The sequence below is a fragment of the Anabrus simplex genome, chromosome 8 (genome assembly GCF_040414725.1).
Source record: "Anabrus simplex isolate iqAnaSimp1 chromosome 8, ASM4041472v1, whole genome shotgun sequence".
NCBI classification, from domain to species: Eukaryota; Metazoa; Arthropoda; class Insecta; order Orthoptera; family Tettigoniidae; genus Anabrus; species Anabrus simplex.
This window is the reverse complement of record NC_090272.1, coordinates 215173216-215200516: the sequence shown is the minus strand read 5'-3', so window position 1 is coordinate 215200516 and position 27301 is coordinate 215173216. Positions and strand designations below refer to the sequence as shown.

The following is a 27301-nucleotide window of genomic DNA, read 5'->3' as shown; positions in this document are numbered from 1 at the left end:
AGTCGTCTTTTGCACCGTGCACAGTGCATGCACTAGGCGCATGCACCCTGAGAGGCCCTGCTCTAAAGAGTAATACTAATACATAACTTACAAGATTGTGAGTGACTACAAAACGTTATATGTTGCATCAATTAGTTTTGGCAGTCCCTGTAGAGGCCGGGCGATGTGCAATAGCATGCGCACATGACAGAGAAACTATATGAATCACCGCATTCGTCAACTCTTTGCTCTCTCACCCCGAAGAAACAACAGAACACCGGGCGAATTAGGGGCGGTTAGGGGCGCGCAGTTGGGAGCTTGCATCCGGGAGATAGTGGGTTCGAATCCCACTGTCAGCTGGGCTGTATCCTACCTCCTTCCCACTCGTAGCCTTTTCCTATCCCATCGTCGCCATAAGACCTATCTGTGTCGGTGTGACGTAAAGCAAACAAAAAAAAAGAGCAATCAGCAGACCTCCTCTCTACCGCACCGTCTCCGTCTCCAGTCGTCAATCACTAAGCTGGTAATGATGTCCATTCCAGCTGGCAAACCGCGGTGTAGCGCGATATCTCCAGCCTCGGTTTCAGGATCTTGTAGTTAAAACTCGCAGAACTGATTTTCGGTGCACAATCTTCTTACACAAAATCCACTGTGGCCACGAAACTCCAATGCAATGTCGCTGAGTGAGCTCCAGGTGTGGCAGTAGTCTCAGCACAGCTGTCGAGTGCGCACTTCTCGCTCACTGTGGGCCAATTGAAGGGAATATTTATTTGATATTGTTTTTACAAGTTTCTTTGCGTCGCACCGACGCAGACAGGTCTTATAGCGACGATGGAGCAGGAAAGGGCTAGGAGTGGGAAGGAAGCGACCGTGACCTAATTAAAGCACAGTCGTAGCATTTGCCTAGTGTGGAAATGGGAAACCACGGAAAACCATCTTCAGGGCTCCCAACAGTAGGGTTAGAACCTGCTATCTCCCGAATACTGGTCACTGGCCGCACTTAAGCGACTGCAGCTATCGATCTCGGTACTTTGATATTACGTTTTTTATGTTCCTTTTTTTCTGATTCCAAATTAATTTGCTGGACTTTTATTTTCAAATTTTCAATAATAATAATAATAATAGTGTCGAGTTGCCCATTAAAACAACTGTCACCACCACCACGTCATAACGCACCACAGTCATATTAACGGTTAGAGAAATACAAAGTATCCAAGGCTGCAGCTGTCAGCCTGTAAGCTGCAAGTCATGCGTACTTTTTTTAGGAGTTTGACTCGTTCCATTAACGCAGGAAGACGTAAGTTACCCAAATATGTTTACCACTTCAACTGGTTTACACTTTGTTCGGAAGACCGGGACTTGTAGACTCTTTAAGGAACAACAAATACTGTAATTCATCTGTAATAAACTGAGCGGTCTCTTGTACGGAAGAATCAGCATCAATGTTTGTACAACTCGTCTAGTGCTGCGGTCATCCCTAATCAATATTTCTTGCTTTACTCTTTAAAATACAGTTATCCAATATGCAGCACACTTGACCCATGAACTCGCCTAGTTCTATTATGTTAGGAAAGTGATGGGTAAGGCAATTTACACCATATTTTAAGAAATGTAAACAAGTTCTGAAGGCACAGAAGTGCATCCTTTTGTTAGCTACGTTTCTGTGTAATAACTATCCAAGAAATCTCTGTGATTATTTAGCACATGGCTCCAATGATCAATCCAGTATACAAATATCAGCAACTTCAACTAAAGAACAGCTGTCTATCGCCACAGTAGTGTGCTTTTTGTATTATTGCACGTATCACTTGTTTTTATATAAATTAATCAGAATAGCGCACTCAAACATCTTTATGGCTTGTCTTCAGAAATACATTTACGCAACTGTGTTATTTTCACGAAGCCGACATATTTTAGACTGTGGCACAAAGAACTTAAATAGAACAGTTATTTCTGCGCTGAAAGTTTTGTTCTCTATATGGGTAATGACTGCTTGCTGTCATTTCTTGATGGATGCAGTACTTTTGCATCCATCTCTTGGCACAGGCCAGAGCAAAGTGTAGCTTCCACTGAAGTCCCAGTCTCACCAATGGCTGTGACAATATGGAAGCTGCTGGGGTGTGGGTCGTGCTGAGTAATGACATTTAGAGCACTACCAGTGCGTCTGAGTGTTATGAAAGGTGTTGCTCTGGTCAGTCGTGCTACAATAGCACTGCCTGGCCCAGTGAGGAAAGCAATGGCAAACTACCTCACTCCTCGTCTTGCCTAGTACGCCTCATTTAGGTACTGCCATTGTTTTTTGTGGTTTTCCTATAACTGCATGGTCTTTGGTGGTGCTATTTGAGGATCCAACCAGCCTCTAGGCTGATGACCTAACAGACAGACAGACATGGGTAATGAACATCTATGTGTTTGATTTGTTTTATATTCATGCACTTTGTTATTCTTATTACTCATTTACATTTGAGTTATTCGCTAAATAGTCAAAATAAATAAACCTCGTGTTCCAGATTCTCTCCAGCTCTCGTTGCATTGCTACAAATCATGTGCTTCTTCCTTTAGGTTGTGTGCTTAGGAACTTATGCATTTTTAGCCCATCATTTCTTGTATCAGGAAGTGTTCATTCATACGTACTTTCTTGAACGCCATAACCTTCTGGTTGTTATTAACTTTGATGTCAGGTCTGGCAGCAGCTTTCATACGTGTTTGAATATTTAATTAGTTAATTACTACATGACCTAATAGTCCCATAGCTTCATTATGAATTTTCATGGTTGTGAAAGTTTATTATATTATTATGGTTCATGTTTGTGGGTTACTGTAGTCACGTCCTAGTTCGTGAACCATGGGCAACGGCTGAGTGGCCTAGTAAGTGGTCCTGAGAGTCGGGATACCAGTTGCTATGGAATGGGAGTGGGCATCTCGGACATATTCTGAGTCGTGGCCCTCCTTGTGCTCAGGCGGCTAGGACTATACAATTCACCGGTGGCCCATAACCCGTTAGAGGAGAGATCCTCACTTGGACTATGTGCAAGTAGGGCAGCATCCTGCTTCATGAATTTACCGAGCTCAGAACACTTTAAGCAAGCCTCGGACCTATGGGAGTAATGGAGTCCCACTCCCATTTGACAGGCGAGGGACTCCTTGGAAACAACTTAGCGAACGAAATGGAATTCGATGGGGAGCTATCAATATTAATGGGGCTTATGGAAGAAAGAAGGTAGAACTGGCTGAGTCAGCAAAGAGGATGCATCCGGATGTGCTAGGAGTAAGTGATATTCGGGTAAGGGGAGATAAGGAGGAAGAGATAGGAGATTATGAAGTATACTTGACGGGTGTTAGAAAGGGAAGGGCAGAGTCTGGGGTAGGGCTCTTTATCAGGAATACCATTGCACGCAACACAGTTTCGGTTAGGCACGTAAATGAGCGAATGATGTGGGTAGATTTGTCAGTGGGAGGAGTTAGGACAAGAATTGTGTCCGTGTATTCACCATGTGAGGGTGCAGATGAGGATGAAGTTGACAAGTTTTATGAAGCATTGAGTGACATCGTGGTCAGGGTCAACAGCAAGGATAGACTAGTGCTAATGGGCGATTTCAATGCGAGAGTTGGGAATAGAACTGAAGGATACGAAAGGGTGATTGGTAAATGTGGGGAAGATATGGAAGCTAATGGGAATGGGAAGCGTTTGCTGGACTTCTGTGCTAGTATGGGTTTAGCTGTTACGAATACATTCTTCAAGCATAAGGCTATTCACCGCTACACATGGGAGGCTAGGGGTACCAGATCCATAATAGACTATATCTTAACAGACTTTGAATTCAGGAAATCTGTTAGAAATGTATGAGTTTTTCGGGGATTTTTCGATGATACAGACCACTATCTGATCTGTAGTGAAGTAAGTATCTCTAGGCCTAGGGTAGAGAAAGTGAAATCTGTCTGCAAACGAATAAGGGTAGAAAATCTCCAGGATGAGGAAATTAGACAGAAGTACATGGATATGATTAGTGAGAAGTTTCGAACAGTAAACAGTAAGCAGGCTCAGGATATAGAAAGTGAATGGGTGGCATACAGGGATGCTGTAGTAGAAACAGCAAGGGAATGCCTAGGAACAACAGTGTGTAAAGATGGGAAAAGGCGAACATCTTGGTGGAATGATGAAGTGAGAGCAGCCTGTAAACGTAAAAAGAAGGCTTATCAGAAATGGCTCCAAACAAGGGCCGAGGCAGACAGGGATTGGTACGTAGATGAAAGAAACAGAGCGAAACAAATAGTTCTTGAATCCAAAAAGAAGTCATGGGAAGATTTTGGTAATAACCTGGAAAGGCTAGGTCAAGCAGCAGGGAAACCTTTCTGGACAGTAATAAAGAACCTTACGAAGGGAGGGAAAAAGGAAATGAACAGTGTTTTGAGTAATTCAGGTGAACTCATAATAGATCCCAGGGAATCACTGGAGAGGTGGAGGGAATATTTTGAACATCTTCTCAATGTAAAAGGAAATCATCATGGTGGTGTTGCAAACAGCCAAGCCCATGGGGAGGAGGAAAATGATGTTGGTGAAATAATGCTTGAGGAAGTGGAAAGGATAGTAAATAAACTCCATTGTCATAAGGCAGCAGGAATAGATGAAATTAGACCTGAAATGGTGAAGTATAGTGGGAAGGCAGGGATGAAATGGCTTCATAGAGTAGTAAAATTAGCGTGGAGTGTTGGTAAGGTACCTTCAGATTGGCCAAAAGCAGTAATTGCACCTATCTATAAGCAAGGGAACAGGAAGGATTGCAATAACTATCGAGGTATCTCATTGATTAGTATACCAGGCAAAGTATTCACTGGCATCTTGGAAGGGAGGGTGCGATCAGTCGTTGAGAGGAAGTTGGATGAAAACCAGTGTGGTTTCAGACCTCAGAGAGGCTGTCAGGATCAGATTTTCAGTATGCGCCAGGTAATTGAAAAATGCTACGAGAGGAATAGGCAGTTGTGTTTATGTTTCGTAGAGCTAGTGAAAGCATATGACAGGGTACCGAGGGAAAAGATGTTCGCTATACTGGGGGACTATGGAATTAAAGGTAGATTATTAAAATCAATCAAAAGCATTTATGTTGACAATTGGGCTTCAGTGAGAATTGATGGTAGAATGAGTTCTTGGTTCAGGGTACTTACAGGAGTTAGACAAGGCTGTAATCTTTCACCTTTGCTGTTTGTAGTTTACATGGATCATATGCTGAAAGGTATAAAATGGCAGGGAGGGATTCAGTTAGGTGGAAATGTAGTAAGCAGTTTGGCCTATGCTGACGACTTGGTCTTAATGGCAGACTGTGCCGAAAGCCTGCAGTCTAACATCTTGGAACTTGAAAATAGGTGCAATGAGTATGGTATGAAAATTAGCCTCTCGAAGACTAAATTGATGTCAGTAGGTAAGAAATCCAACAGAATTGAATGTCAGATTGGTGATACAAAGCTAGAACAGGTCGATAATTTCAAGTATTTAGGTTGTGTGTTTTCCCAGGATGGTAATATAGTAAGTGAGATTGAATCAAGGTGTAGTAAAGCTAATGCAGTGAGCTCGCAGTTGCGATCAGCAGTATTCTTTAAGAAGGAAGTCAGCTCCCAGACGAAACTATCTTTACATCGGTCTGTTTTCAGACCAACTTTGCTTTACGGGAGCGAAAGCTGGGTGGACTCAGGATATCTTATTCATAAGTTAGAAGTAACAGACATGAAAGTAGCAAGAATGATTGCTGGTACAAACAGGTGGGAACAATGGCAGGAGGGAACTCGGAATGAGGAGATAAAGGCTAATTTAGGAATGAACTCGATGGATGAAGCTGTACGCATAAACCGGCTTCGGTGGTGGGGTCATGTGAGGCGAATGGAGGAGGATAGGTTACCTAGGAGAATAATGGACTCTGTTATGGAGGGTAAGAGAAGTAGAGGGAGACCAAGACGACGATGGTTAGACTCTGTTTCTAACGATTTAAAGATAAGAGGTATAGAACTAAATGAGGCCACAACACCAGTTGCAAATCGAGGATTGTGGCGGCGTTTAGTAAATTCTGAGAGGCTTGCAGACTGAACGCTGAAAGGCATAACAGTCTATAATGATAATGAATGAATGTTATTATTATTGGTATTGTTATATTACGCATGACTATTCAGGTAAATAACGCTATATCTTTCTAAGTACTTCTCATTAACGAAGAGTGGTGAGATACCTATCCGTGATCGTCACTACAGCTCCAGATCTGAATACTTGTTTGACCCACATAGCAAGTGAGTAGTGGAATGTTCCGAGAAGAAGGAGCAGTCCACAGCCGGAACTTTTGACAGTGAAGAACCGCATTTCGTCGAAAAGTGCAGGTGAAAGCTCTGTCCTACATCCACATCAGCCTACACCGTACTGTATTCTGTTTCAAACCGCTTCCTGTGTATTTGTAGGAAGATACGCCTTAACGTTCCTATGACAAAGTACAATTTTCTTTAATTCATTTCGCAGTAAAAGAAAGGTAGGCCTACTCTTATTCACAAACAACAAGCAAGACTCGTAACTTTAGCCTTCAACTCAGGTTTGTTGGTATATCCTTGACTCTGCTTCGAACTTCTTACTGATTATGTTACTCGTGCTGCGGACATTAGAGACATCATCGAACCGAGCGAGTAGCTGCTAGCTTGGGGTGCAAACCCCACTGTAGCAGCCCTCAAGATTTTTTTATTTTTCCCATTTATATATATAATATAAGAAAATATATAAGAAAAATCTTCCTGTTCTGGATTATTCATAGCAATCGATAATATTCAACTACTGCAATGCATGTGGACGAAATGTTGATTTTTTTAAAAGTGGAAATAGTACCTTTTGTACAGACAATCGTCAATTGAGGAGTTCTCTGGAATAGTCCTCTGATTCCGAAAACATGAAATAGAGATATTGTCGGTTGAATTTTTCAGATACAAAAATATGTCATACGGTGGCGTGCTATAACTCTCAAATTAGTAACAAAATTAACAGAGAAGATAATGACACAAATTAATCGTTGTTTTCGTACTGCAAATAAATACTCTTGTCTCCTTAGCCACTGAACGTGACGCATTGTACCGGCTGTATGAATAACCCGCTAAATGATCAGTAAGCATGTTCCATTCTTCGGTCTATATTACCAGTAGATTTTAAAAAAATGCATGCACACCTACGAAAAAGGAGTAAGAGGATGTCGGTAATGTAGGAAATGGGGGAGCAGACCATCAGGGTCAGCGGGTTCTTGTAGCGAACGCCTCATTTACACCCCGCGTTTCACTCTCTGGACATACCACGGATATCAGAATATATATATGTATAATTTATGTATAGGCTATATTGTATGAAAGATAAAATTGCACCTGTTGAGTTAAGATCTACCGAGCGAGTTAGCCATGCGGCTAGGGTCGCACTACTGTGAGCTTGCATTCGGGAGATAGTGGGTTCGAACCCTACTGTTCGCAGCCCTGACTAGTCTCCCATTTTCACACCAGGCAAATGCTGAGGCTGGATCCCGTGAGAACTCCGAAGTTAAGCAACATTAGGCATGGTCAAGATGTGGATGGGTTACCACGCGCTGTTGGCGAGGGGTAAGGGAATGGAGGAGCGGAAAGGAACTGGCCACCTTACCGTACGTAAACTCCGGCTCAGGTTCACCTCTGCGGAGGTTCGGACCTGCCTTCGGGCAGAATACACCCTCGCCTTATATATATAAATGATATGAGTAAAGAAGTGAAATCAGAGATAAGGCTTTTTGCAGATGATGTTATTCTGTATACAATAATACATAAGTTACAAGATTATGAGCAACTGCAACGTGACCTCGATAATGTTGTGAGATGGACAGCAGTGAATGGTATGATGCTAAACGAGGTTAAAAGCCAGGTTGTGAGTTTCACAAATAGGAAAAGTCCTCTCAGTTTTAATTACTGAGTTGATGGGATGAAAGTTCCTTATGAGGATCACTGTAAGTACATAGGTGTTAATAGGGTATAAGGAAAGATCTTAGTTGGGGTAATCACATAAATGGGATTGTAAATAAAGGGTACAGATCTCTGCACATGGTTATGAGGGTATTTAGGTGTTGTAGTAAGGATGTAAAGGAGACGGCATATAAGGCCTAAATAGAGTATGGTTCCAGTGCATGGGACCACCAGGATTACTTGATTCAAGAACTGGAAAGAATCCAAAGAAAAACAGCTCGATTTGTTCTGGGTGATTTCCGACAAAGAAAAGTAACGTTACAAAAATGTTGCAAAGTTTGGGCTGGGAAGACTTAGGAGAAAGGAGACGAACTGCTCGACTAAGTGGTATGTTCCGAGCTGTCAGTGGAGAGATGGCGTGGAATTACATTAGTAGACGAATAAGTTTGAGAGGCTTCTTTAAAAGTAGGAAAGATCACAATATGAAGATAAAGTTGGAATTCAAGAGGACATATTGGGGGAAATGTTTGTTTTTAGGAAGGAGAGTTAGGGATTGGAATAACATACCAAGGGAGATGGTCAATAAATTTCCAATTTCTTTGAAATCATTTAAGAATAAGGTAGGAAAACAACAGATAGGGAATCTGTCACTTGGGCGACTGCCCTAAATGAAGATCAGTATTGATTGATTGATTGATTGATTGATTGATTGATTTAATTCGTTAAAAGTTGTACCAAACCATCATGGGTACGTTCCACGTGCCTTTTATCTTACGTCTCTTGCGCTTTTCCTACAAATTTCTTAAGGTGGAAATAACATCTTTTGAACAGACACTTTTCAATTGTAGTTTAAGAATTAAAACACCATAAACCTTCTAACACCCCAAGAGCAGGATCCTAGTTTACAGTTAAACATGTTGTCAGTTTCACATTATAATAAAACGCCCGAGAGGAGACAGTAACAGTTACTCACCACAGAAGGGGATGCCCTCGGGCGACCACTGGCCGTTCTCACACACACGTCTGGATGGGCCCAACAGCTCAAAGCCCCGCTCGCAAGAGTACGTAGCCGTCGCCTTCTCGCCCAGCGCCTCATCCGAGAAGACGACGGTAGAATGAGCGGGCGCGCCGGGGAACCGGCATCCTCCACCTCCACTGTCCGCTGAGAACAAACACACAATTGTAACAGTTTATCTCACAATTAGAAATGTACATAACTTTCAGTGAAATAGTTTATTGTTTGTAGAGTACACAGTCAGGAAGCTGGTTGAATTCCCAACAGCTCCCGGTTTCGGCCTTTATAATGGGCCATCTTCAGCTGCTGAAGAATCTTGTTTTATTGTTAAAATACATACAGTGTTAAACCTCACTTGTTCTAATTTTAGGATGACTTATTTCTAAGTTTAAATCATACATTGTTGTGATAAAACTCGCGTCAATGAGAACTGTAAAAGTCTAAAATTAACTAAAAGTTCGTTGTTAAATGTAACTGGTCTTGGTGTTCCTTTGACACACTCTTTTGATTTCTATATTACAATGTTAGACACTACTTATTCTAAGGTTAAGATGACTTATTTCTAAATTTAAATAATACAATGTTGTGGTAAAATTTGCGTCAATACGAAGTCTAAAATTAACTGATTCATTTAGAACTACCTATATAACTGATCTTGAAGTTTTTAACACACTTTACGATTTCTATGTTAAAGCAGGTACATATTGTATGTACTTTAATATAAATAACAGTATTGATTAGGTGGGAAATCCGACCTTATAATTGTGATCATTGGATTCATCAATACGGGAAAATATGAAGCTATAAAACTATGATCCCAACAGCTCCACCATAGTAAGCGCTGTTGGGCTCCGCCAGTTGGTGACTATGGACCTGCAGCCTCAGGAAACATCACTCTATTCTAGCAGATCGGGACAGTGCTAATAGCCTGGAGTCCGAATTAGTTAGAAGCAACCAACAGAACCCTCTGTTGTTGTTGTTGTTTTACGTTAATGTAGAATTGTAGGCCTCATACAGGATGAGCAGAATAAAACTGACGCGTAATTGACCCTTGTTAATGAACAGGAAATGCCGGAAACCGTGATTTCGATGCACCACTCGGTTGCTGTCACATGTCGACGCGTGCGTATCTCCCGAGTACGTCGCTGTGTCCCATGTTAAGGCCTGTTTTCACATGTAGGACTGTGCTGCGACTGTGCTTCGACCGTGCTGTGTCGTCCGCAATCGCCAAACAGTATAAACCATTCCATTTGCATTGAACAGCAGTTGAGTATTTTCACATGTAGGACTGTGTCCCTACCGTGTTGGTACCGTGCTGTCATGGATCGCCAAGCAGAGCGATTACGGCCCACACAGTCGTCGCCTGGTCTCAGCACAGTACCACATGTGAAAATTAGAAACGGTCGCCCTAGTGTCGCCAAGCCGGACTTCCGTCTTATTTCGGTGGTAATCGGAAGCACTCGGTCGTACGTGATCCAGTGACCAACGAGCACAGAATAACATAGAGTGCGCAATGCGCTGTCTGAGTACTGTGCTCGTTGGTTGAGATACATTGTGTGATAGTTTGCAGTAGTAGGTGTGGCGCAGTTGTCTTCCTTAAAGATGGACGAACAAGTGATAATTTTAGTTCAACAACATGAATGCCTTTGTAATTCTTATTTTTTCTTCTTCTTTTGTTGTAAAACAATGTACGCTGCGCAGGCAATAACTACGGTACGTCTTCTTCGTTCGGATCCATGTCTCCAACCTGTGAGCACAGATGCAATGAACAAGGACCACAGCACAGTCGCAGCACAGTCCTACATGTGAAAAGACACAGTAGGCGACACCGCCGTAGCACGGTCGAAGCACAGCCGAAGCACAGTCCTACATGTGAAAACAGGCCTTTAGTGAGTGAGTGAGAGGAGCAGACGTGTTTAGTGACCAGTTGGATGCAACACAAAATGTTGCTCACGACAAAACAGCGCGTGTTCATTGTCGAGTGTTATGCGAAGCACGATTCATGGAAAACACGTGCAGAACTGTTTGCGCAACAGTTTAAGACTGCAAGTGTTTTGGCAAAACCTCCGCCAAAGTCAGCAATGCAAAACTTAGTGGCAAAATGGCGTGAAACGGGCTCTGTAGCGAATAAAATCCGTAACCATCAGAAAAGAGTTCGAACACCAGAAAACATTGCTCGAGTGAAGGAAAGCCTGAAACGAAGTGCGACGAAATTTCAACGCCGTTTATCTGTGCAAGTGGGAATTAATTCACAAAGGATGCTGTTCTTGTCTAAAATGATGCAGATGAAGCCAGAATTAATACTATTCTAAATATGGATTTCAAGACTGGACCTGCACATGTCGCATCCTCAGAACTATCGATCAAAAACGTGTTGCTGCAGCCGAAACTGAAGTTCTGGCTGGAATGACACAATGAAGGCAACAGAAGAGGGGTGAAAAGAGAAGAGCAGAAGATAAGGAAGGCAAAGGCTACAGTCTTGAATCACTTTAGCTCAATAAATAGAGTTTCGTGGGTGACAAACTTTCGTTGATGATTTCCGGTATATCCATTTTTTGTAACAAATTTCCTTTTTTTTGACACTATGAAAGGTAGCTGAATGACATTTTTTTTTACACTTAATAAACTAATAAGAACACATATTTTATTGCAACAGAAATGGTATATTTGACAAAGTAGCATTTTAAAAGGCATTTATTGAACAATTTTCACTAATATTTTAATGTAAATTTTTAAAATGTTTTACAAATATTGATATTAAGTTATACCAAGAAAAATATTCTTGCGCCTATTTGTTTAAACACTATTGGTAAGATTAAATTTCAATTTTCAGAACATTTGATTTGAAGATTTCTTGAAAAAACATACATAAATTGGTATTCAAAATTAAAATTTGCTATTTCAATATAACCTCCAAATGTTGAGGTACAAATCTAAAAATTGCAGAACTTGTAGCTAATTGTACTAGTAATAGGCCTATCAATTTTAATGTGTAAGTGAAAAGTTGTGGCATGGTAGATATATGGTATTTCCCGTGCACATGCATATTGGTTGACATTCCCCCTTAAGAGATCATCGTGTCGAAACAGGACCTGTATCTGTATCCTTAAAACATTACTGTTGTGCACGCGTTAAAGCGTCCAGACGAACGTTCGCGTGTTGAATTCTGCCGGTGGTTTCTGAGTGAAGTGGAGTCAGGACTTTGGGATCCTCAGTTTTTCAGTTCTTAGATGAGGCCATTTCCAGCATCTTCTGTGATATTCATTAATAAAGGTCAATCCCGCGAAAGCACTGTTGTAAATCTAGTTTTATTTCGCCCACGCGGTGTAAGCTAACAACAGAGTCCAAAATTAAATAACCACGGAGGAAAAAAGTGAAACACACCAGATCATTTTATAAACGAATTTTTTTTTTTTTTTTGCTAGGGGCTTTACGTCGCACCGACACAGATAGGTCTTATGGCGACGATGGGATAGGAAATGCCTAGGAGTTGGAAGGAAGCGGCCGTGGCCTTAATTAAGGTTCAGCCCCAGCATTTGCCTGGTGTGAAAATGGGAAACCACGGGAAACCATTTTCAGGGCTGCCGATAGTGGGATTCGAACCTACTATCTCCCGGATACAAGGTCACAGCCGCGCGCCTCTACGCGCACGGCCAACTCGCCCGGTATAAACGAATTTAAATCAATTCTCATCTGTATTAATAACCCACAATAAACCAGATAAAATTACAGCATTTCAAAGAACTGGGCATGAAAAAGACCATTTTCAGTACATTAAAAATCAACTGAATATAATTCACAAGCGAAACACGTTTTACATCTGTTCAGTATGATGTGTGGTCATCTTTGGCAAGAATGCGAGTCTGAAAACGACGAGACGTGACATGATATACAAACAGATAGTGTGCTAGTAACTGTTCGTCTTGCAAAGCAGTTCGTAGCTCCTAGAGAGTGGTTGGTAGCTGTTGCCATCAAACATTCCGTTTCTCAAAGGCATCCCACACATTCTCTGTTGGGCTAAAATCCAGTGAGCGAGCCACATCGACCTCCGACAAATCGTCCACCAGCAGTCCTCTACGAGAAGGAGCATTGTCAACTATCAGCAGTAATTGTGGGCCCAGAAGATCACTTCTTGGTATCAAACGCCAGATAACCCTCAGTTTGCTTTGCAAATTCACGGAGAAATATGGTCCATTTATCATAATGTCTTCTCTTACCATTATAACATTCTCCCTCTCACGAATGAAACAATATCCATTGTTTCCTCTAATTGTTTTTCCTATTTGTTTAACGTCCACATCCATCGAAGGTTTTCAGCGACGGAAGGTTCGGCTCCATGGCTAAATGGTTATCGTGTTGGCCTTTGGTCACAGGAGTCCCTGGTTCGATTCCCGGCAGGGTCGAGAATTTTAATCATAATTGGTTAATTTCGCTGGCACGGAGGCTGAGTGTATGTGTCTTCTTCATCATCATTTCATCCTCTTCACGACGCGCAGGTCGCCTACAGGCGTCAAATCAAAAGACCTGCATCTGGCGAGCCGAACTTGTTCTCGGACACTCCCGGCAGAAAGGCCATACGCCATGTCATTCTTTTAGCGACGGAAGGATAGGAAAGGGCTAAGATTGGGAAGGTAGCGGTCGTAGCCTTAAGGTACAGCCCCAGAATGTTCCTGGTGTGAGAATGGGAAACCACGGAAAACCATCTTCATGGCTGCCGACGGTGGGATTCGAATCCACCATCTCCCGAATGAAAGTTCACAGCTGCGCGACTCGAACCGCTTTGTCAATTCTTGAGTCTTCTTCCATGAAATGGCGTTAGGACACAAAGTTAAAGGGCATTTGTCAATAATTATAATGCGTATGGCCTCCGGAGGGGCCTGGTGTATGCCCCTGTCGAGTTGACACCTATAGGCGACCTGCGCGTCTGTGAGGACGGGGCCCTACCTATGATGAATTCTAATACTGAAGACGGCACACACTCATCCAGCCCCCGACCATCGAAATTTACCAATGAAGGTTAAAATCCCCGGCCCGGCTGGGAATCAAACCCGGCACCCCTTAGATCACAGACCAGTACGCTAACCATTTAGCCATGGATCCGAAAGGGCACCTGTTTGAACCTTATGTAAACAGTCTGGATATAGGAGAATCAGAACATGCTCTGGTACTATCCCGGAACAGTTGTATTCGCAGGCTCCCAAGTACTGATCTTCTCTTATCAAAGTCGTTTTATATATATAAAGACTCATCTGCAGAATGGTTATAAATGTTTCAAAATAATTTCAATCATCTATACGTCATAAAAATCGTCCATCAGTCCGCATTTTTTAATACTAACCTGATGCTTTGCCTTTACACTGGGCAGGACAAATAGTAGCTCATGTCGGGTCCAGTTTAATTTCTGTCTGCCTGTTCGTACAGGATCACGGGAAAATGGAGAGGGATTATCATGAAACTTGGTATTTAAGTTTAGGATAAGGGTGAGTAGGATCTCAGCTCTATGTTGTTCAAAGAAATTCAGTAGGAGGGTTTAAAATGTAAAGCTCTGTCTTACGTAAACATAGTCAGTAAAAAAAAAAATGACTTAGAAAAGTACAGTAGAAACTTTGAAACAATGAAAAGTAAGGGAAATGCCAGTGATGATCGTCTGAAGGTGTAAGTCCAAAAGCCGATACGTAGCTCTATGGAGATCATACCGGCAACAGTTCAAATGTTTTGTACATCTGTCTGTACTTTTTGAATGGTAACTTGATATTTGTCCGTTTCTGCGGTGTAGTGGTTAGTGTGATTAGCTGCCACCCTCGGAGGCCCGGGTTAGATTCTCGGCTCTGCCACGAAATGTGAGATGTGGTACGAGGGCTGAAACGGGGTCCACTCAGCCTCGTGAGGTCAACAGAGTAGATGAGGGTTCGATTCCCTCCTCAGCCATCCTCGAAGTGGTTTTCCGTGGTTTCCGACTTCTCCAGGCAAATGCCGGGATGGTATCTAACTTAAGGCCACGGCCGCTTCCTTCCCTCTTCCTTGCCTATCCCTTCCAATCTTCCCATCCCCCCACAAGGCCCCTGTTCAGCATAGCAGGTAAGTCCGCCTGGGCGGGGTACTGGTCCTCCCTCCCAGTTGTATCCCTGGCCCAATGTCTCACGCTCCAGGACACTGCCCTTGAAACGGTAGAGGTGAGATCCCTCGCTGATTCGGAGGGAAAACCAACCTTGGAGGGTAAATGGATTAAGAAAGAAAGAAAGAAAGAAAGAAAGAAAGAAAGAAAGAAGGAAGGAAAAAACTCGATACTTGATTTTTATAGCAAAAGGAAGAGATCAAATGTAAAATAAATAAATAAATAAATAAATATGAAATGGTACGGAGCCAGAGAAAGCGAAGAAATGAGTACGTCACGACAAGCCGCTGACAGGGAGACGCTGTGCACCTCTGTGCCTCAGAATGTTGATATAAATGTAATCACGCACATCAGCTAGTGTTGTAAAGGAGAGCATGTCCTCAAGTTATTCTAATTCATAAGTAACTTTTGGAAAAGTAATATATTCCGTGGACGAATTTCAAGAATCTTGTAAATTTCATCTTCCTTCTTCTTCCGCTTTTCTCACATCCTAGTAGCGACTTGGTCCAGTTTCAATCCCCGAACTATAGGAGTAAACCAGACATGGCTAAAATCTCTGAGTTCTATTTTCTAGAAATGTAGCCTCCCATTCAACCACTCTTCTGTCTAGTCCAGTGCCCTCATTTCAGCCAGTAATCTCCCATTATTTACCCTTGGATAGGTCAATAGCGATACAGACCATTTGACCTCCTGAATCTAAAATATCTGCCATGTCTTGCTGGAATCATACAAGTTGAACTTCACTGCAATAACCTTCTATCAAACCAGTTACCATTTTCACAAACATGTCTAATACAGTCAGAAAGAATGCTTTCCCACAGCTAACAAACAACACATGTCAGGTGGTCTGCGCTGTAATTATCCGCTGAACTGGGGCACAAAAATATATGTTCACTGCCAGTCCTGCGACAAATGACAATTGCGACACGGGAAATATGAAGTAGGAAAGGTTACTCGACGACGTCTGTGAGAAGATGGTGCCAGAACAACCAGCCACAGAATATTTACGGTTCATTGCCACACTTCTCCATTTAAAGAAATTCTCTCGACACACACAAGAGGCTGCAACTGAAGAAAGAACTAGCACCAAATATACGGTACCAATGAATTCTAAATAGATACACCATTAATACATTACAAACTTAACCAGTATCAGCTACACATGTGTGAAACTGAACCCAAATATAATGTAAAACGTGGTCCAGTAGCGCCATCCACATGCTGCCACTTTATTAAATATAGGCACAGATATTCATTAGTCTTCGATAAGCTCAGCGCTAGGCGAACAATATCTGTTTTTACAACGATAATAAGAAATACAGTAATATATTGGACCCACAGCGCTCTGAAGTGAGGGCAAAAATGGTAATCATTCAGCCAAGTAGCCAGACAATCTTGTAAATCAGAATAAAAAACTGAATCTGTAGAGTAACTTTTAAAAGGTGTAATTATTGGTAATAACATTTCTTGTTACTACATTCTATGATGTATTTTAGTGCACTACTCCTCGATAAAGACTAGTTAATATTCTGAGCAGCTACACAAAAAAAGAGAGAATCTCGAGAAGGAAAGAAGGAAAACTACGGTGTTAGTGGGAACTTCGAGGTTCTAGAATTAATGAAAGGTGCCAGATGAACAACTTCCGAAATGTTTAGCGGATTCATTTAAACTGTATAGAATGACTATTAATTCCATATCAGGTATACTTATAACTGCACTGAAAGGTTTATTATCGTTAATAAGAAATTACTTATACTAGTATCGGTGTTTAATTAACGCTGAAATGTATACTTACAAATTATCTAATTTGATCATCATACTTCGTCAATTGGCAACCTCTGGTCAAAATTATTTAAGAAGCTTAAATATAAATATTGTATATTTCTAAGATTCTAAAATAAACGCAGTATGGTATATGACTGACTAAATGAATTAATTAATTAATGAAACATTTAGCTTCATTATAAACTGTCATTTTCTGAAAATAATGTACTGATTCATATCGCTACCAAGCCGCATGAGTTTCAGGGTGTCCCGCCTCGAATTCTCTACCTCTGAAGAGATTGTTAAGCGTTTCTTATTTACGCCACATGAAACTAATTTTTTCAGTTATGATATTTAGAATAAACACAAAGTAAAGCCTCCTAAATAATCAGCAATGTCGTCATGTGCCAGCTGTAATTTGAAAGCTGTCCTGTGCTCAGGAAGCTGACAGATAGCTCACAATTCGTATGTGAATGACATCCTATTATTATTATTATTATTATTATTATTATTATTATACTTTTACGAAATTCCTAATATCTCTGGAAATATGAGTTGTGTTAAAGTAGTGTAAGCAAGCAAAGCAAAGCAATGCCATCTCCGTAAAGACCATGAAGGCCCTTGGAGGGGTGGAAGGGTAAAGGCTTCCACCATCCGTAACCTTGGCACTTGGTGGAGTAGTGTGGTTAGCTCTACGCCCGGCCGCCTTTGCCCCCAGAAATTAACCTGGTACTCATTTTTGGTGTAGGGTGAGTGAACCTCAGGACCATATGCACTTATGTAAGTGGAAATCATCGTTTATTAAATGTTTCGACTTTCTGACGGGGAATCGAACCCACGTCCTTCCGAGTGAACTGAGCACGCCTTTACCGCGTCAGCCAGGCAGCCCCTGTCAAAGTAGTGTACATATCCGAAATGAAAGAAAATTCCATTTCCAGACTAGTACCAGACACATTTTTGCTTTTCGAGCTACAGAATAGTAAGGGAGATATTAACGAATTTAGAGTTTGATTACAAATTCCGTCAACGGAGAGTATCGGCGACGAGGAAATATTGTTGTTCAATCGTCATGGTGCCTTTTGGTTATAATTTGATTTACGTCGCGCCGATACAGATAGGTCTTATGGCGACGATGGGATAGGAAATGGCTAGCAGTGGGAACGAAGCGGCCGTGGTCTTTATTAAGGTTCAGCCCCAGCATTTTCCTGGTGTGAAAATGGGAAACCACGGAAAACCAACTTCAGGGCTGCCGACAGTGGGATTCGAACCTATGCAAACTGATAGGCACGTGACCCAAACCGCGCGGCTACGTGGGCGGTTGTCATGGTATCGAGTAACTGATGATGGTGATGACTGCATAAGCTGCAAAAGCGCGTGGTCATTAGTGCGAATTAATAAGATAAAAGTCACTACCGAAATGAGGAGGACCTGGAAGGAAAGATCGCTCGAAGAACTACTGAAAAGGAGTCCTAAAATTGAAAGCCCTAATATCACCGAGCCGGAAGAAAACAAAATGTGATGCCTGTAGAACTCATCAACAATATATTTACACTGACTATTGTTAGTTGAAGTCTGCTCTGCTGTCACCTGTAAAACTCATCAACAATAACTTTACACTGACTATTGTTAGTTGACGTCTGCTCTGCTGTCACTCATCTCCGGTACAGTGCATTACTGCTGCAATTACAAGGACTAACCCGCCAAATACGGGTAAACAACAACTACCGGTAGTTTTTAATACTTTCAATATCTTAACTTCAAAACCCACAACAACAAAAAACATGAGCATCACTGTACAAGGCAGAAATTTAAAAAAGTAAACTCCTTCCGGACGTACGGACACATCCGACAAGCGATGGGCGGATTGTAACCCTCCTTCCATTCGCTAGAGCTTCACTTTTCTACCCCATCTTTCCTCGTGGAATGTTTGAGACAATGGATCGGAACGTAATCCGTTATCTGAGCACCGTGAACAAAGTCGTGATGAACTTTCTCTACTAGAAAGTAACAGATCTAAATATTGAGCCGCTCCTCATTGTGAAGGTCAACCGCCTTGCTCTGCTCTGGTATTGGTAATGAGTGGCAATGAACTGTACAGTATTGTACAGCAGTCAACGACCAGCTCACCTTCCCTAAACTGGCTCCTTGCTTCTACCTTACAAGTGCATGCCGGAAGTATGGTTGGGGATTGCTTCCGGTCACATTCATAGGTGCCGTCATTCAGACTACCGAAATTACAGCCTTATCCGACAGGTTAAACACCTGCTCTGTCGTACAACGGGTCACAATCCTCAAGCAAATTCTTCTTCTTGTTCAGTTTATTCTGGACAATGTCAAAATTGTTTTTGGCTGTTGTTCGTGATTCCCTGCTCTATTTATAAGCAGTTTTCTCGCTACATCAGGAAAATTCATAGTACTGTGTGGGGTCAGTGATAATTATCCGTCTCTGGATTCCAAGACCAGTAGGTTAAAACCCGAATTTTTAAAGAGCAGAAAATATCCACTTAGCACTCGATATCGTACGAATGTAAAAGATCTTTGGTGACCATCTGGTGTTTACCTCACAAAATTAATTAAAACTCAATCATCCATCGTCTAACATAATTTTATTTCTCTGCCAACTCATAGAATAAAATGCAACGTTGAAACTGAGATGCAGGTACCCTAAATGGCTTCAAATCAATATGCCTGCACACTATGGTTGAGACCGTATTATTATTATTATTATTATTATTATTATTATTATTATTATTATTATTATTAAGTAACCTATATTCTAATATGCGGTCTACAAGGCCAAGAATAACGGTCGAGATGACTTGTTGTGCTGACCCCACGACACCTCGTAATCTGCAGGCCTTCGGGCTGAGCAGCGGTCACTTGGTAGGCCATGTCCCTTCGGGGCTGTTGCCCCATCGGGTTTGGGGTTTGGTTATATTCTAATATGTATTCCCCTAATAATAATAATAATAATAATAATAATAATAATAATAATAATAATAATAATAATAATAATAATAATAATAATACCCCTCCTCCAAACTGTCCAACAGATTTAGAAGACAACTCAGATACCTTCCAAATGGGTCGCAGCTCTTATTCATCCCCTTCGTAAAAGAAAGAAAACAACTTATAAAATCCTCTCGAAAGCCTTGCTCACAAGAGCCGTAGAACAACTTGACTCGCAAATAGGTGAATACCAAGCGGCTTCCAGAAATCCAGATCCCGCGCAGAACAGATCCAGAATCTAAAAATGACTATCGCCTACTTGAAAGTCAGAGCCAGACCATTTGCCATCACGTTTGTAGATTTCCAGAAGGCGTATAACTCGATTGACCTCACAACCCTTTTCCAAGTTCTCCAAGAATTTAGCCTAGACAACAATACCAGACAGACATTCAAAATACACTCACTGGTACGCCTTCCAAAGTGAAATTCAGATCTGAGATTTCTGAAACCTTACAAATTCAAACAGGAGTTCGGCAAAGAGATGGACTATCACCACTCCTTTTCAACTGTGCTCTCGAGAGGGTCATCCCGGAATGGAGAGATGCTCTCTAATCTAAAGGAATTCCTAATGGAGTTCAAATAGGAGGAACTCGTAATGGTATCAATATTGACTGCCTTGCTTTTGCAGATGACCTCGCTCTCCTTACTTCCTCTCCTGAACTAGCTACTCAAAAAATCAATTACTTGCATGAATGTGCAGTTAAGATTGGCGTCAAAATCTCCTACACCAAAACCCACTTCATTTCTAACATCATACATGCTCTACCACATCTTCTGACTATCCACGCTAGAGTCTTCCAAGTGAAAATATTCAAGAACCTTGATGAATGGGTTGAATCCAATAATTCTGAGAAGTTGACTGTCTTAACACACGTCAACAAGTTTGAAACAGCCTTCTGACTCACTCGAAACATATATAACAAAAAGTCTATCACTCGAATTGCAAAAATTCGACACGCTTCGAACTCATAGCCTGCTTGAAAAACTGGCAATTAAGGAAAGGAGGATTATTGGAAATATTCTTGGTCCCAGTCACGAAGATGGTGTTTACAGACTGAGGAGCAACTTAGAAATATACACCCAGACTGAAAAGATAGCAAGCGTAATCCGGAAAAGAAGGATAACATTTTACGCCCGCCTCTTCAGATTGCCAGCTAAAAGAATCCGACTTCAGAAGTCTCAAAACGATTCCTGCTGGGATGATTCAGATCATAAAGATCTTCTAAAGTAGGGGAATCTCAGAAACAGACATTCAACTCCGAGCACCACTCAGACAGGTTCACCATGAAGAAGTTCCACCTCGACTGAAGCATGGCCATTCTGATGCATGGAAGAAAGTACGCTCCGAAAGGATGAAAACTTGGTGGGCCCGCAAATTCTCGCGGTCCTTAGTGGCCCTAACGATGAATAATAATAATAATAATAATGACGTGTGGCCTCGGGAGATGCCTGTTGAAGGTCTTTCGACTGACACCTTAGAAACGACCAGCGCGTCTGTGTGGATGGAGCCTTCCCCAGTAGGGATGAATTCTAATGCTGAAGACGAGAGAGAGAGAGAGAGAGAGAGAGAGAGAGAGAGAGACCCCTAGTCCTAGAGCCATGGGAATTAACCAATGAAGCTTACAATCCCGACCCAGTTGGGAATCGAGCCCGTGACCCCTTCGCCCAAAGGCCAGCACGCCAACCACTTAGCCATGGGGCCGGGAATAAGAAGAATAAGAATAAGCATATTTGTATTATATCCAAACACAAACATCTCAATGACTAGAAGACCTAGGAAGCTGCAAGATAGCATGTAAAGTAGATAGCGCCTATCCTGCAATGGTGTAGACTGAACATTTCCTAGGGAGAAAAGAAAAGGGAGGGAGAATGGGGAGGGGGAGGGGGAGGGGGGAGGAGGTCCGAAAAATACCTAATACCGAAAAAAAAAGTGCGTTATTTCCATTATCGGAATGCATTCATGGTTTGACTTCATTGACCAAGGAGAGACGAAAGAGAGGAGAAAGCAGAAGTAAGCCAGACCAAATAGCTATTTGGCCAGACCTAATTAGGAATCAATTGATAGTCTTTTCTCACTCTCAAGTCGAGGCCTCTCTTTTGTACTCAAATTATACAACAACTTTTCTTTACGGATACGAAAACTGTAGGATTTTATTCTCACCTGCACATCCAGATTCAAATATAATGATTACTCCACAAAATCCTGAGTTCATTCTTACATGAATATGAACAAATCGCGAAGAAAATTATTTATCCGTCAAAAGAGCTTCCGCTTTTTTTCCATTACTTAAGCTGATCCTTCAAAAAGTACTACAATTTCGTCCACTTAGGCTAAAGGATGTGGAAGTCTAAAAGCGCAAAGTCCGGTTAATATTACTGCAGGCATCGCCAAGTGTTTTGTGCACCGCCTCGAGTGACAGCGTGTCTGTGCAAGCGGACGGAGAGAGTTCATTCTCTGCAGTGCACAGTACAGATAATTAGGTTCTGTTACTGGGACAACAATAATTATGAGTCATGACTAGTGCCAATTTATTCATTTGTGCTAGTTTTGATGTGGAAACTTCTTTAAATCCCGTCTCATACTGGGTGTCACCTTAAAAAATGACGAAACGGATTTGAAATCACATTTGAAACGCATATTGCGCGTAGAGCTAACGTAATGACTAGGGCCTGGATTCATATCCACAAAAAAAATATGTCACTAAAATATTGAAAATATGCCCTAAAAATAAAACAAAATACACTTACCAAACTCATTATTTTATTTTAACTCAGAGTGAAATTGATAAACATGTTTCGTTTCTTGCAAAATGATGCATGGCAGTAAGTTATTAACAGTTTTTCAATGTTTTCAGGAGTCTATGACTTTCAGTTGTCGGACGGAATTAATTTTACGCTGTAAATGATCGTTCTACACAGACGAACGTAACTGGGCAATACTTGTACACTGGCACTGACTGCTTGGAACATCCCAGGCAAAGACTGCCTGATTCCACTTATGTAGGTGTTTATAGATTGATATATATATATATTTCTTTTACAAGTTGCTTTACGTCACACCGACACAGATAGGTTTTATGGCGACGATAGGACAGGAAGAAGCTAGGAGTGGGAAGGAAGCGGTCGTGGCCTTAATTAAGGTACAGCTCCAGCATTTTTCTGGTGTGAAAATGGGAAACCACGGAAAACCATCTTCAGTGCTGCCGACAGTGGGGTTCGAACCCACTATCTCCCGAATACTGACCGCACTTAAGCGACTGCAGCTATCGAGCTCGGTAAAATCACTTTCCTTGATCAGGGAAGATTTCTTGTGCTGCCAAGGGATGTACAACATATATAGAGTTCATTAGATTTTTCATTTCGTACAGAAATATTAGATAATTGATCACGCATAAGAGAAATATCTATCTACATATGCACTAACGTTCAAAATATGCGCTAATGTTCAAAATATGCATTCGCATATGCATTTTTTAATCCGGGCCCTAGGAATGGCATATTTGCAAAGAGGAAGGACTAAAAAAACTCGCCATGTGATCACACAAAACAAGACGACTGGTGATTTCCATTGTTTCAGGGCACGAAAGTCATTGTAGCATTGAAACGGGACGAAGTAGGATCGTTTGGAAGGTGTGGAGTTGTAGCTAACAGACCAAGAAACAAAGATTGTTGAGCATCATGAACAGCATAATCAAAAGTTTCAGACGAGAAAATTTAAAATTTCAGAGTTGTTGTGACTTGATGTAAAAACGTCAAAATACAAGCAAAAAGCGGGCAAAATAACACGGAGAACGTATCAAACTGCAAAGAGGAATCCAGGAGTCCAAAACGACATCCATCGAGTGAGTACGTATAGGAATCGCCAGTTATCTCTTTTGATTTGCGGAGCCGAAGTAGTATGCACGCTTTTCTATATCTCGAATTTTCGATAAATCGAAGAATATTCATCCTCTGCATGCACTTCGAAATATCGAGGTTCGATTGTATAGCTTTAGTTTTGTTAGAGATAAAAACATTTCTTGTCCACATTGTTACTAAGCGAGCACGCAACTCAAACGTCATTCTTATGCTACTTATCTGACATCGCTATTCACCCAAGAAGGAAACAACAAGCAGCTTCATCTTACTTTAACCGACAGGGTGTATAGGGGAAGGTGCGTGGATTACGTGAAGGCATTTACAAAATCTCAGCGCGTAGTATGGTTCAGTTTGACCTAACATTCATAGAAGAAGACAGTGATGGCGACTATCTACAAGAGGATTTGAAGCAAATGTGCGAGTGGTGTGATAAGTCGTCCCTCAAAGTAAATAAAGCTAAGTGCGATTTACTCGAAAATTAACACCTGTCTTCTACAGATAGAAAATCAGTGGAGAATGTTTAAATCGTGTGGAGGAGTTTAATGACCTTAGATATAATTCTGAGCAACATGAATGTCTTACCCTTTGAGAAACACATTGATAATATTATAATGAAAGCTTTCAAATGACTATGGTTTATCAAAAAGAAATGGTAAAGATTTTAGTAATACTGCATGTGTCAAAACATTGTTTAGTTCTCTGGTGAGACCCTCTCTCGAGTATGGTTGTGGGTACATACCATCTCGAGAGAGTTCAGATAAGCTTCATCAAGGGGATTAGTTTTGGATTCATGGACATACCACTCTCTTCAAGCAGGTATGAAGAATTTGTAAAAAATTATTGGAATAAATATGCTGGTATCGCGCTGAAAATGTGCGAAAGCAAAGTTAGAAACTAAATACTTCAAGAGTAAACTGGACTGTCCGGCTATGCTGGGGTTAATTCCGCTTCATGTTCCAAACATGCGAACAAGACAAAAACTATTACATTCCACTTGCCCAAATGTAGGACAGTTCCACACCAACATTCTTGGTCCATGCAAGCCTTTAGCTGGAAGGTTCACTTGACATTTTCATCACCCTTCCACTGCAATACGAAAAGCTCTTCTCAAGGTGGAACGTGGTAATTGTGTAAATTATGTGAAAAGTCTGTAGTATGCGTCATTTTTGTAGAAAATCTGTGAAGATTTTTAATATTTGTACGTACGTGTGAATTTTCTCTTACTGGATTTAGCTATTTGATCTGTAACTGGGTCACTCTGTATATGATAAATATATTCTATTCTGATTTATACCACCGATAACCTTCTGTGCGGTGTAACTATAATTACAATAATCACATGGAACAATGGTTTTAATTCAAATGACACACTAAGAGGAAAATCACAAACGCTGTTATAACCCAGGACAGAAACCATTTCAAATACTTGCGCTGCTAGTCAAGATGACGATGGGATCTGAATGTAGAACTCAAATCCAGAATCGGCATTACAAGAAGTGTGTTTCAGGAATTAAAACACGTTGTGTGGAACCGTGATTGGTGATGGGGATGGTGACACCAACCAGAGGGAAAAAGAAAGTGGTCCGATCCTTCGGAAAATGAAGGTATTCAATCACTACTGATCTGCATTCAGGGCAGTCGCCCAGGTGCAGATTCCCTATCTGTTGTTTTCCTAGCCTATTCTTAAACGCTTGCAAAGAAATTGGAAATTTATTGAACATTTCCCTTGGTATGTTGTTCCAATCCCTAACTCCCCTTCCTATAAATGAATATTTGCTCCAATTTGTCCTCTTCAATTCCAGCTTTATCTTCATATTGTGATCTTTCCTACTTTTAAAGACACCACTCAAACTTATTGGTCTACTGATGTCATTCCACGCCATCTCTTGACTGACAGCTCGAAGCATACGACTTAGTCGAGCAGCTCGTCTCCTTTCTCCCAAGTCTTCCCAGTCCAAACTTTGCAACATTTTTGTAACGCTACTCTTTTGTCGGAAATCACCCAGAACAAATCGAGCTGATTTTCTTTGGAATTTTTTTTTCCAGTTCTTGAATCAAGTAATCCTGGTGCGGGTCTCATACACTGGAACCATACTCTAGTTGGAGTCTTACCAGAGACTTACATGCCCTCTTCTTTACATTCGTACTACAACCCGTAAATACCCTCATAGCCATGTGCAGAGATCTGCATCTTTTTTTTACAACCCCATGAAGATCTTTCTTTACAACCCCATTTATGTTATTATCCCAATGAAGATCTTTCTTTATATTAACACCTAGATACTTACAGTGATCCCCATAAGGAACTTTCACCCCATCAACGCAGTAATTAAAACTGGGAGGACTTTTCCTATTTGTGAAACACATAACCTGACTTTTAACCCCGTTTATCATTGGCAAGAGACAGGGAAGGGACACGAAGAGCTTAAATGGAGTTCTTAATACAAGGGAAGATTATAAGAAGAAGATTAAACTGGAATTCAAGACGACAAATTGGGGTAACATTCGTTTATTAAAAAAATAGAAGAGGAATTAGGGAGTGGAATAATTTACCAAGGAAGATGTTCGACAAATTTCGAAGTTCTTTGTAATCATTTAAGAAAAGGCAAGGTAAACAACTGACAGGCAATGTGTTGCTGGGTGACAACCCTAATGCAGATCAGAGGTGAATGAAAAAAAAAAAAAAAAAAACTACAGTTATTAAATTTTCCTTTCGGAAAATCAAACAATCGATCTTTCAGTAAAATGTATGACGCGATGTTACCTTTTAACCGTGCAGGCTGTGGTGTGAAGTATGGATGGTTGGCCATAACATACAGATCCTCGGTGTGTGCAGCGCTAGATTATTATCTTCTGTTATGTTTTTTACAATTGGCTTTACGTCGCACCGACGCAGACAGGTCTTATGTCGACGATGAGACAGGAAAGGCCTAGGAATGGGAAGGAAGCGGCCGTGGCCTTAATTAAGTTACAGCCCCAGCATTTGCCTGGTGTGAAAATGGGAAACCACGGAAAACAATCTTCAAGGCTGCACAAAGTGGGGTTCGACCCACCATGTCCGGAATGCGTGACCCAAACCGCACAGCCACTCGCTCGGTCTGTTGCTAGGCAACATCGCGTCACACATTTTATCAGGACAATCATATTTTCAGTAGTACAGATCCCTTTTGCAGCGCTCGCAAGTAACCGATCGTCACAAATGAACATTCAAAAGAAAGAGCATAGACATTAGCAGTGATGAATTGCGCTCTCATTTCAAAAATATCGATAATTTCTTTAAAAATGTATTTTAAAAATTGTACGAAGTGTGCGATTTGCAAATACTGTTGTTGTAGAAAGATACATTCCATCACTGCTGTCCACTTCACATTTTGGCCGCTGCGACGCCTGTTTTATGTCATTATAATATGCTGTAATTGTCCGGCTCCATGGCGTGCTGGCCTTTGTTCACAGGGCTTCCGACAGGGTCAGTCATTTTAATCATCACCGGTTAATTTCGCTGGCTCATCATTTCATCCTCATCACGACGCGCAGGTCGCCTACGGGAAAACCTTGCAAACCTCATACCATCGGGGTACTCTGGATTAAAACAAGAGTTGGCCAATGGAGGTCAAATAGGAAAG

General features: G+C 41.4%; 1 protein-coding gene across 1 annotated transcript in view; it reads right to left on the bottom strand.

Moving 5' to 3' along the window:
• The window catches only part of LOC136878994 (uncharacterized), a 236742-nt gene that overhangs the window by 173051 nt on the left and 36390 nt on the right, over window positions 1-27301 (bottom strand). The window contains exon 2 of the mRNA XM_067152665.2: window positions 8891-9079. Coding sequence (XP_067008766.2) covers window positions 8891-9079 — 189 coding nt within the window. The remainder of the gene's footprint in view (window positions 1-8890; window positions 9080-27301) is intronic.